This window comes from Capra hircus, chromosome 2 (assembly GCF_001704415.2).
Source record: "Capra hircus breed San Clemente chromosome 2, ASM170441v1, whole genome shotgun sequence".
NCBI lineage: Eukaryota > Metazoa > Chordata > Mammalia > Artiodactyla > Bovidae > Capra > Capra hircus.
The window spans coordinates 126,761,519-126,773,777 of record NC_030809.1 but is presented as its reverse complement, the minus strand read 5'-3'; the positions used below and the strand labels follow the sequence as shown (position 1 = coordinate 126,773,777).

Sequence of the window (12,259 nt, the reverse complement as noted above, 5' to 3'; positions counted from 1 at the left end):
CTACTAAAAGCAGCATATGCAAATATAGGACAAATCTACCGCAATACCAGAAAGTGAATCCATATTTTGATTTTACCTACCCAAATAACTGTCATCAAAAATAGCTTGTGCAGTCCGAGTTGCTAACTGGTTATTATACTTGATGCTGTAAACTTTGGGGTCATATTTAGATACAATTTCTGCTACTTGATCGGAAATGAGTTGACCTGAAAGAAATACATAAAATAAATTATAATTTAAAATGAGCTGCCTTGAAAACAATACATAAAATGATTGACAATTTTCTAGCAGAACCTTATGATGCAAATGATGGATAGCACCTGCATGAAAGAAAATAGATTAGACATAAATCTTTCTGCTTATTAGCCTTAAATAACTCTTCATAATCCTAAATCTGAAATTTGATTATTTTTAAGTCACAATTATTTCTATTCAAGGCTAGTACTTAGTTAGTCTCTGCTAAAAAGCAAAGATTATTAATGCAGAATTTGTTTTAATTCACTAACAAGTCAATATTAAATAAATAGAATCATAAAACCAAGGATTGTTTCCCAACCAAATTTCAAATTAGAACTTGAAAAATCTACTGAAATTATTTTTACTCTAATAATAATTGGTTAAACTAATTTTTCTTAATGAGCTATTTGGACACCTTTATGAAGCAGCCTGAATGAGCGATTGCATTTTCTTCAAGACCTTAAGTTATCAAGTACACAAGAAAACCAGATACCTACGTAAAAATCAGACTGCCTCCTTGTCCCCAAGAAAGGCTGTTTGATTTATCAAATGCCATCTCTGTAACATATGGAAAACAATCTCTTCATTTCTGCTATTTCAGAAAGAAAATCATAATAGCTAAAGATTATCAATCTGGTTCCAATTTTTCCCGTCACATACGCAGAATTTGTAGGGCAGAACACTTTCTGTCTGGATCACTAATTTATTATCTTTGACTGCGTGAGTGTGTGCTGAGTTGCTTCTTGACTCTGTGACCCCATGGACTGCAGCCCACCAGACTCCTCTATCCACGGGGTTTTCCAGGCAAGAACACTCGAGTGGGTTGCCATTTCCTTCTCCAGGGAATATTCTCAACCCAGGAATCAAACCCACATCTCCTGCATTGCAGGCGGATTCTTTACTGCTTGAGCAACTGGGGAATCCTATCGTCTTGCCTGAAGTGAAGTCGCTCAGTCGTGTCCGATTCTTTGAGACCCCACAGACTGCAGCCTGCCAGGCTCCTCTGTCCATGGAATTTTTCAGGCAATAGTACTGGAGTGGATTGCCAGTTCCTTCTCCAGGGGATCTTCCCAAACCAGGGTTCTAACCCGGGTTTCCCGCACTTGAGACAGACGCTTTACTGTCTGAGCCACCAGGGAAGTCACTTGCCTAAATGGTATCTAACACATAGGAGGGATTCCTTAAATATTTGTTGAATCAAAGAACACAGGAAAATTTATCATGTCTTTGGAATAAAACATCATTATCATTTTCTCTATTCTTACAGAGACAATTCTGAGATTTATGGGAAAATTCATCCTAACATCTTATGTATCCCCAGTGAAACATGTTGATTTTAATCTTACTAAAACAAAATATTCTCTGCCCAGTCACTGAGTTTTTAGTAACATATTATATACCATTTATAATAAATCAATAGTATCTGTATCTGTGCTAATTTATAGTAAACAAGAATGCCTACATTATGCAATACTCCAAGTATTAAAAGAACAAGTAATTTAAATATGTTCACAATTGTGTCTCTTAAAAAGGCAGAGTTAAAGAGTCCTGACTGAGAATCACAAAATCCATCTTTGGTTCCCACACATGCCCACGAGATACTTCCTTCTCTTCCACTGAATGATATACCTAGCAGCAAAGAGGAAAATAAACCCATGTTTTATAGCTAACTAGAAAGCATTAATATATATTTTCTTACATATAATTAGAACTGCTATTTTCATTTTTATTGTAAGGCTGCAAAACTCAAGTATAATTTTCCTACATCATTTCATCTTCCAATAGAGGTATAATTCACAGAAATTCAAATTTTTCAGTTTTAGTTAATATGTCTCATACTGATCCTCTTTGCCTGATTTTTCTTTTTCTCCTTTGCCATCCCTTCCAATTTCTCACTTATTCCCACTTTTCATTCCTTATTTTCCTTCCACCTTGTTTTTCTTCAGCAAATCTCTTTCTTTAGTTCCTTTTCTATAAAGCAAAAGCACAGGTTTTCCCACAAGGAAACAAGTAAAGAAAGCACAGTGCAGAATACAGAAGTAAAATTCAGAATCAGAAAGTACTTGCAAATCAAAATAGTCAGAGATTTTCCAGATCTTCCAAATACTGAATGCTTGAATAACAGAATAGCAATAAACAAAAAAGCTTTGATTTGGTAAATGGTACTTTCTAGCAGAAGATAAACATATGAATATATTGACTAAATAAATAATTATGTTTCTAATTATAAATGAAACGTAAATCAAATAAGCAGATATAGTTACCAATTTTCAAAGTATAAGAAAATGATCTGTTATACATTTGTTCAAATGGTAATTTTATTAATCCTCTGGAAATGACTAAATGCAGATTTTTACTTCAATCACTGATGCTAATTTAATATATTCTTTTGAAACTTAATAAGATCCTCTATTTTTACAGCTTCCTAAATACAAAGAAATCATTCTTGATGTCAGTGATTAATGAGAAAATAACCACATCAATATTCTAATGTGCAAAAAACCATGAGCTTTTGGAAGGTCACAATTTACCTACAGCTCCTCATACTTCCTAATGATTAATTATATCATTTCCTCTAAAGTACAGAGATGAAGTATTAAGCAATAAAAATTAATTACTTTAAATTACTTTATAATTTACTTTTAAAATATTTAGTTTATTTTCTACTAGAAATGCATATGTTATATATTATGTTATATACTTTACATATACCTTATTATATATGATGCTACAGTCCCGTGGTTATACATTTAAATTTAATTTTTTCATTTCTTTCTTTTAAATAATTTGAAAAGTCTCAAAGGTACATGATAAGCCAGATGAGTCTGAAGTCATTATTGGGTAATTTTAAAAAGATTAACCTACCTTGCCAATAAAAACTACCAGGACCACCAAGAAGTACTCTGTCAGCCTAGATTAAATCAAACAAAAAGATATATATTTTAAAACAGATAGCTTTAAAAACTGAGAACAATGTAATAAACGTAAAAGCTACGTATTCATGTATGTATGACATACATGTGTATACATTAAAGCAAACAAAATCATAAATCTGAAACCCAGCTGATTCCATATTTTTAACTGTACCTTTTCTAAAACACAATACAATAAGTATCAAAAAGGAAGCCTATATTCATTTAATATATGAAAAAAATATATATATATACACACACATACAGATTCTATAGATCTTGGCTGCTTCACACACTTGGTATGAAGTACTGTCAGCAAAGTATTATTAGTTACAGTAAGAAGAAAAGTCACTCCTTAATTTTATTACATTTGTGACTACACTGACAAATTTCCTTTCTAATAATCATTAAATTCTTTTCAAGCTAAAGCAAAATTTTTAGTGTCATGTAGATCTAAACAGGAGTGAGGTTTGAGGGTATATTTTTCAGGTATCTTATGTATACAAATTACACTTGACTAGCATTTCTTATATCTGTAACAAATTATAAGTATCTAATTCAAGGTAGTTAGTGTTTTGAGCATATTTTTAAAATTTCTTCTCACTGGAGAAAAGAGAAAAACTCTCTCTCTCCAAATACACATACAGCTTTGAAGCTTTCAACAATCTCCTGCCTTGGCTATGTGAAAGATATTTCTAAGTTGTCTGCTTTAAAATGACACCACTTTTCAGAAATGAGTTGAAGAGATCAATTAATTTAGCAATGACTATTCATGGTATGGGAATATTTCTGGGGTTATAGTTGTATCGGTTAAGTACAGAAAATATGAACACTTCTTGTTTTTAATACATTTATTTAAAAATACATCATCCAAGCTGAAACCTTTTATGTGTTAATATACTTTACCTCTCTTTATTCTGCTTCCTTAAATTTTAAATTATGAGTAATTAAGAATAAATTTTGAATTATGAATTTCAAATTGAGTGAATTAAAATTAACTGCTTGATAAGGAGAGTTAACTAAAATTATTAGTACCTAATTTTAAGATTAAAAATATAAATTTACAAAAATAAGAAAATGCTTTATTAGTTTCTCTGAATCATGATTTTAGTTTCTGTGCTTTTAGTAAATTTAAGGCACTTTTGCTTGCATTTTCTAAGTCATATTAAGTTTTCTAAGAAAGCTCTACTTTTAATCAAGCAATGAGTTTTTGAGACTTCTCTAGGAGTAATTAGATTTTCTCAATTTGTTATTCAAAATGTTCATAGATCCCACAAAAAAACACACAAAGACAAAAGTAAATTATATAAAATATTTAAGAAAAATTTCCTTTGAAAATATACATAGAATTCTTATTTCTAAAAAAATGATGAAAAATTATCAACTCTAGAGAGCATATCAACTTAGTTAAAAATACATAAAGCCCTATATATGCGATTTCTTACAGTAATTAAACTGCTTCATCTTTATTTATAGCCCATAGGCATATAATAGATGACAAACATGCATGTCTTTCAACTTTTTTTGTAACTAAACCCTGATTTGTAAAAAGTGCCCATTCATAGCTTTTATGAAAACTCAATTTCAGGCAAAAATATAAAGCTTTAAAAAAACCGTCTGTAAATCTATCCAACTGGAAATTTTAATATTAAGTCATAATAGCTGTCTTCTGCTACAGAGATTTTCTATTATTTTCCATTCCCATTTTGATGAATATTTCAAATAAGCAATGTCTCCTAGGGAGAGAACAGTATCAAGCAAAGGATATCAAATGCATGGGTAATTTTTATTAGATGTTTCCATAAAACAGTTACAAAGAATGTGAAGTATTATCCATTAATTTTTAACCATGGTTTAGATAACAGGGTAGATCTGAATCTCATTCAGTCTTAAATGAGAACTTACTTTAGTAAAATCAATGCTGAATCCTCCTTGACAAAATCCCTGTCCATCAGCATCAATATTTTCTAAAATAAAAAGATTGGAAATATACACAAACCCAAAAACAAACAAATAACACAAAACAAAACATGAGAAAAATCTGATATCACTGTAAGATAATGTACTAGTCTCTGAGAGTGTTCATTCATTCAGGCTCTTAATGGGTTATTAACACATTCTTTAAAAGTTAGTATTCATGTTTATCAACATCCATTCATCAGAAATGGCAACACAGAGAGATGAAAGTAACTAGACCAGTCAGCAAGGGGCAGGAAGATCACCTAAGATAGTGGATTTCAAACTTTATTTTTATACAGAAAGATTATAGTTTATACCATAGCTCACACAACCCAACATACACACATTGTATTTCATTCCATCTTTTAAAAAACTGGTTATGACCCATCCTTTGATTTCATTTAACAATGATGAGTCATGATCCTTGAGTTAAAAACTCCAATCTGAAATTTCTAATTCTTACTATTATTCCCCTACAGTTGCTAGGTCTTTGCTAAGTTATTATGAAGACTAATAAGCAGATACCTGCATTCCAATACATTTATAGCCAACAACAAATCTGAAAAAAACATAGTTCAGAATTGTGGGAGACGACCTAGTTGAATTTTCTGCAAAGAGCAAAATATACCCTTAAAACACATTTAGAAAGCCAACTTTTAAAAACATGACACTTTCAAGTATTTTCCAAATGATGACAGACTCAACTGTTTTACTCTCTTACAATTACCCCTTTTCCTATAGTTCTCACAAAAAGGAACAATTAGCCAATTAATTTAAATTAGTTCCAATCACGACTAATACTGTACCTAGAACAGAGGTAACAGTGAGCAAGTCTTTTCCTTGTTTTATTTTGAGGATAGTAAGAGCAATGAAATACAGCTACTCTTTAGTCATCAAGGAATTACTGTAGTCAATGCCACAATATCTAAATAATTATGATATAATATTCCTGTATTTGCCACCCAAATACAGTAACCAAAAATATCTACTTTTAGTCATAAGGACAGCTTGCAAGAATTTTTGTCAAATACTCCCATCAAAATTTTTGAACCCATTTTTAAAACCTGGGAACTGCCCTAAGATTACACACTTACTATCTAAATTTAGAAATTTTTTCAGAAAATAGCCTCAAGAGTATAATGCTCCCCCAATGTAAATTTTTCTAACCAGGAGGGAATGGGAAAATGTAGGGCTGGGGTTTCCAGCGTCTAGTGAATCATAGTAAGGAATTCTGCTCTGACCTCAAGTCAGCCTTTTATTTCCTTTATTCGAGTTGCATCTGGGGAACTCTTTAAAGCTATTTATAAAGACATCCTTTTTCGATTATCTTACTGTACAGTTATCTACTTTATTTGGTTTCCCAGAACATCCAACTAGAAAACATTACTGTCCTTTAAAAATTTAACAGGTACATGTTAAATAGTGCAAATGTAAAGAATTTTCTGTTGACTATAATCTATTTCAGGGAAGGCTTTTGTTTTTATTTGTATGGACAGTTAATATTTTTCCTAATTGTTAAGCCTGACAATATTATATTTAATGTTACTGATCATGGTAGTAAGAGCAGCTAATGTTTATTAAGCCCTTAGTGTGAGTCCAGTACTGTACTAAAGCACTTAAATTCTTTTCGAATTTACACAGCAAAATTCTATGAGAATAACAGTAGCCCTATTCTATGAGAGATACTATTATTATTCACAACTTACATCTAAGGAAACTAAGGCTCACAGAAATTAAGGAATTCAACCATGGCAAACCTGCTAGTAAATAAAAGAGAGTGGATCTGAGGTGAAGAGTGTCTATACCATTAGGCTACAGTATCTCGAACCAGCAGTGTTCCCGAGCAACCATCAAGGGGAAGAAAAAGAAAACTAGAAATGATACCTGAGAAAAATCTATGTGCAAATATTATCATCAGAAAGTAGAAAGAACAAAGACTCAGTCTGAGCATGAAGCTGAAAGACTATTTAAATCATATGATTTGTGGTTCAGGCACTTTTAGATCAGAAAGACATTCAGCCTTTTGTGCAATGCCCAAGAATGGTCATAGACATAATAATGAAAAGCCAAAAGCAAACATAATCAGTAATAAGGTAAATTTTTACAGAGAGTAAGGTTCCATAAATTCACATAGGTCACAATAAAAACGAAAGTAAATAAACAAACAAATGACCAACAACAACAACAAACCCACAAACTACCACCACACCAAGACAAGCAGTTATCAAGAAGTTGGCAGTGTAGCCTTACAAAACTGGCATTCCCATATAAAATCAGTCATGGGGCTAGGTGACATAATTTATTGAAGTATGAAGAAGCCATAAACTACAAAAATTGCCTCTGAAGTCTTTTGTCTAAATCAGTGTTTTATCAATGATCAATTACCCACGACTGTAGATAAGCAGATAAGAATACAACCCAAGTTCTCAGATTCCCACTCTTGAGTGTGTTCCTCTGGGCAGCTTGCCTTTTGTACTTTAGGCCTGCATGTAGCTTAATACTTAAAGGTTGAGCCCAAAAGTACATACAATGATCAAGAGATACTGAAAGCCAGACTTACTAGGAAGAAGGCATTCAGTTTGATTTTTTTTTTTTTTTTGAGATTTTTCTCTGCTTTTTCTCATACTTAAGGTATTATTATCGGTAAAGGGCCAGGTAATAAATGTCTAGCTTAGGGGCTAGACAGCCTCTGTGGCAAGAATTCAACTCTCCCATTGTAGATATTAATAGCATGTGAACAAATGGGTGTGGTTATGTTCTAGTCAAACTTTATTTACAAAAACAGGCTCACAAGTCATAGTTTGCCGAGCTGATTTGGATGTTAAATGCTTTGGAAAATAAGTTTAAAATGTCTGTGCTTAAACCAAATAAGTGAAGGCACTATGCAGCAGCTACATCATGCAAACAGTCTTAATCCTTTAAATACATGTTAAGAAAAGAACTGGTCATTAGCGAAGAGGCAAAATGACGAAAAATACTAGCCAAACATCGCAGTATATCCTCAAGGGACCATCATCATTAGAATGCTTGTTTTCAGAAGGTTTCTTGTCCTCTTACATCAGGAATTAATCCAAACTTACACTTGTGAAAGCAGAATGTACTCTCTATAGAACAGCTGTGCTTCGTACAAAGGCAATTGAAATGGAAAACATTTCCTATTGCTAATAATACAGGGAAAAGGTTCCTTTGGAATAAGATGGACCTGGGTTTATATCCTCATTAGATCACTCAGCATCATAACATGCAGGAAAAAACTGTGACTTCAATTGTCTAGATCTCAGTTTCCACATGTATCAGAGGAGAATAAGGATGATTTTACAGGTGCGCTCACCACATAAACAGTAAGTTACAAGTATGGCACACAATGGTTAGTTCATCTTTGAGAGCAACAAAATTATCTTTTCATAATAGGAATATTTTTGCAATACAAAAATTAAAAACACAAATTTAGTCCTCACATTTTCCACACACCACCAGAGAATCAGCACCGTAACCAAAACACCAACAAAAGGTGGTGACGCAGATGGTGTCAGGAGGTGAGGATAAAGCTGCCCATTCCCTCCATCCCACGCACTGTGTGCCTCCTGCCCTCCCATAATAAACAGCGTGGCTCTGGATACATATCATTCTTCTCATGTTTACCTCCCACTTACAAAAGTGGGACCAAGGCAGTAGGCCAAGAAAACAAGCATTTAGTAAAATTATTTGCAGCTTCTCAGAGGTTCAACTGCTTAGAATTTTGAAGACTAAGTTGATCCTTTGACCAGATGTCAGAAATCGCCTGACAAGGGAAAAAAGGAGTCTAGCAGTAAGAATCTTACATGTGCTTTTGTTATTAATTCTCTCTACTACACTACCTAGCCACCAGTGAAGCAGAAAGAGTAAAGGCCTAAAAAGTGCTCCAGGTATAAACACCATACTGCATTTCAGTAAGATATTTTTATGTTTCTGATATGAAGATCTGGGGTGGTGGCCAACTCAATGATGGTGAAGAACCAAAAGCATTGCAATCTCCAAGAAGGAAAAAACATACAGTGTTTGGAAAGCATCATTAAAATTATAAATGCTCAAACTCATCTTTAGTCACAATATAAATTTCACTGGAAATTTCAAATAATATTAGAGAACAGGGTGAGATCTTTTAGATCATCAAGAGGAGTGAGTCTAGTTAACAGACTGACAGAGAGACTGATTAAAGCAAGGGCATTCAGACTCTGACTCTTGAGCCCAATGTTCTATCTTCCTATAAAAAATCTGGCTTCTTAAGATATAATTTTTTTTTTCAATTTTAACATCATTATTAATATAAAGCTGTAAGTTCTCAAACTTTGGTTTCCATCAGAATTACCTCGTAGAGTTTGTTAAAAATGCAGGTAGCCAGGCCTGATCTAGACCTGCTGAATCAGAATTGGTAGCTGTGGGGCCTGCATCTCTGACAGAGAAGTTTAAGGGAGCACCTTTTCACTAATAGTGACTAAAAATGCAGGTTTCCAAAATCAAACGTTAATTGTTACCGACCAAAGAAAAGCAAAACAACAGTTCTTAGGAAGAAAAGATAAGCCTGTTGACTGTATATTTGACATTTCTTTACATTAATAAAACTGCTTTCATTTTGCCCTCTCAAACGTCATGGTATGTCTACAAATTTTAACACATACACACACACACATTTTTAACAGCCTAGGCTTCCCAATCCTCTCGGTAAAAGCTAGTACAACTTCCAACACATACTTGATCTGCATGGAGCATACTCAACAGTCTTTGTTCCATCCTGAAGGAAGCATGTTCCCACGGGCTCTCTTTCCTGCTTCATTTCAGTCCTCCAGTGATACAGTGGGGCACAGGCCTGGAATCAAATAGGGGAGTCCATGCATAAACATTTTCTGAAAAAAATTAGTGTTTCAGACAATATATAACATTCTTTTATAAGCATTAACAAAAATTAATCAAACCTATACTCTTAAATTCCTTATCAAAGTAGTGGATAAAGATTTTTATAAGTACTCTTCTCACATGCTTCTAAAGGCCGTATATGTAGTCTAGGTTTTGTGGGGTTTTTTTTCCAATATAGTTAGCAACATCATTATTTCATGCAGTATTTTTTTGATTTTAGGTACTAAACTGAAGGTCACAGACCAATTCAATACTTAAACTAAATAACATATCTCTAAGCTATGAAACAAATAATTTATCAAATAAGAAGGGAGTAAAAGAATTTGAAGCACTTATTTTATTTACTTTTCAAATAAACTACAACCTTTTTGCTTTCAGGGCTATAGATTTCAACACTATGTAAAGTGGTAGAATGCATGTTTTAATAGCATAGTAATCTACCAAAGTATAACAATTCAATTTGCTGGAAAAAAAAAATCAATAAATTTGCTGTATCCTTTGAAGCAAAACATTTGAAAACAAACACCGCAAACAATACTGGGCTATATTTACCCAAAAAACTGAAAGTAAGCAACTGCTACTACTTCTCTACATGTATCTGATTTCCAGGGTGGAGTATTTGCCACTTCTGCGTACTTTTGCTTCCCTCTACCTCTTTCTGCCTAGAATGCCACTACTCTCAACTCCTCCCCTCACCTCTAACTGTGATTTGACACATTCCTAAGTGCCACTGAACTATTACTTCCTAAATAAACCCTTCCTGGATGCCCCACAATCCAATGGGAAAGAAAGAAACCAATAAATACTACACCGCCAATTAAAACAGGGAAGGGCTCTCTGAGGAAATGAAAGTAGAGCTGAAATCAGACTGACAAGGAGCCAGCTCAAGCGAAAAGCAGTAAGTTACACATAAGCGGAGGGAACAAACACTAAGGAACTAACTGAAATGACTTGGTGTGGAAGGCATCAAAAAATTAGTGTAGCTGCACACGTAAGACGGAGTGAGATGATAGCAAAGAGACAGCAGCCAGTGACTGGACTATGAAGATGCTGATGAAAGCCAGGATGAACAGGAGATATTTTTTCTGAGAGTGATGAAAAGCTGCTTAATTGTTTGAATCAGGAAAGTGAAATGCTCTGGTTCATCTGGTCCCTCTATAAAGAATGCGTTGTAGCTAGGGCAAGAGACGAAGCAGAGAAGTGAGAGGTGCTACTACACTGGCCCAGGAGAGTAATGATGGTGGCTTGGCACAGGACAGAAATAGTGGAGATGATGATTTATTGAGGAGTGGAATCCTGGAAGATGAAGGCAGAACTGACTGGGGTTGCTGGGGAATGGGGTAGAGTCATGCTTTTAAGATGAGGATGTTTTATATGGAAATAGTTACTTTCCTGGTTTTTCCTTTATGACGGAGGGTAACAGTTCTATTTCGGTTCACATTTATTTTGAGTAATAATGAGATATCCAAATGAAAACGCCAAATTGGCAGTTTGGAAATACAACTTGAAAGATACAAGAACAGTTAAGAGCTAGAGATGTAGATTTGCGGATTATGATACACAGATCGTATTCATAGTCACAGGATAGGTTACGAACTGCTAGATAAAAGGTACAGTTCAAGAAAACAGGAGCCCAGACCAAAGCTCAGACACCCCAACATTTAGAAAATGAGCAGTAGAGTTACTAAAGGTGATGGCAAAGGAGCAAGCGGTGAGAGGGGAAACTGGAAGAGTACAGTCCCAGGAGCCAAGGAAAGAAGTATTTCAGAAAAGTATGGCTCAAGGGACCTTGCTGAATAGTGTTGAGGGGCCAAGAAAAATATTCTTGACCTGAAAGTCAAAAGTGACCTTGCCCATGCCTACCTGGGCCAGACAGGAAGGGCTGGGAAGAGGAAGGAAAGTGAGAGAGTGGAGACAGTTACTACAGAAAACATTTCAACAAGTCTTCGAAAAGATGAGCAAAGGAAGGAGACTGCAGCAAAGCAGAAGATGAGGCAAAGGTGAGGGTGTTTTATTCTAAGGAAAAAGGTACTAGGGCATTCGAGTAATCAAAGCCACACTATTCCTAAGCCTTGCTGGAGAGAAATAAACTCCCGGGGAACTACCAAGTTGTAGGAATGACAGTGAAAGTAGCAAAAGCCCAATCTAAGAAGGGCGAAAAAGAAGGAATCCTTAGAAGGGCTTCAGTTCAGTTCAGTCGCTCAGTCATGTCCGACTCTGCAACCACATGAACCGCAGCACGCCAGGCCTCCCTGTCC

At 34.4% G+C, this 12,259-nt stretch overlaps 1 protein-coding gene across 2 annotated transcripts in view; it reads right to left on the bottom strand.

The window, feature by feature from the left end:
- Positions 1 to 12,259, bottom strand: part of ITGAV (integrin subunit alpha V) — a 105,715-nt gene that overhangs the window by 43,617 nt on the left and 49,839 nt on the right. For both annotated transcript variants that reach the window (XM_018054400.1, NM_001314184.1), the window contains 4 exon segments: positions 9,840 to 9,954; positions 5,055 to 5,116; positions 3,103 to 3,148; positions 81 to 206 (listed from right to left, as the gene is read on the bottom strand). In XM_018054400.1, coding sequence (XP_017909889.1) covers positions 81 to 206; positions 3,103 to 3,148; positions 5,055 to 5,116; positions 9,840 to 9,954 — 349 coding nt within the window.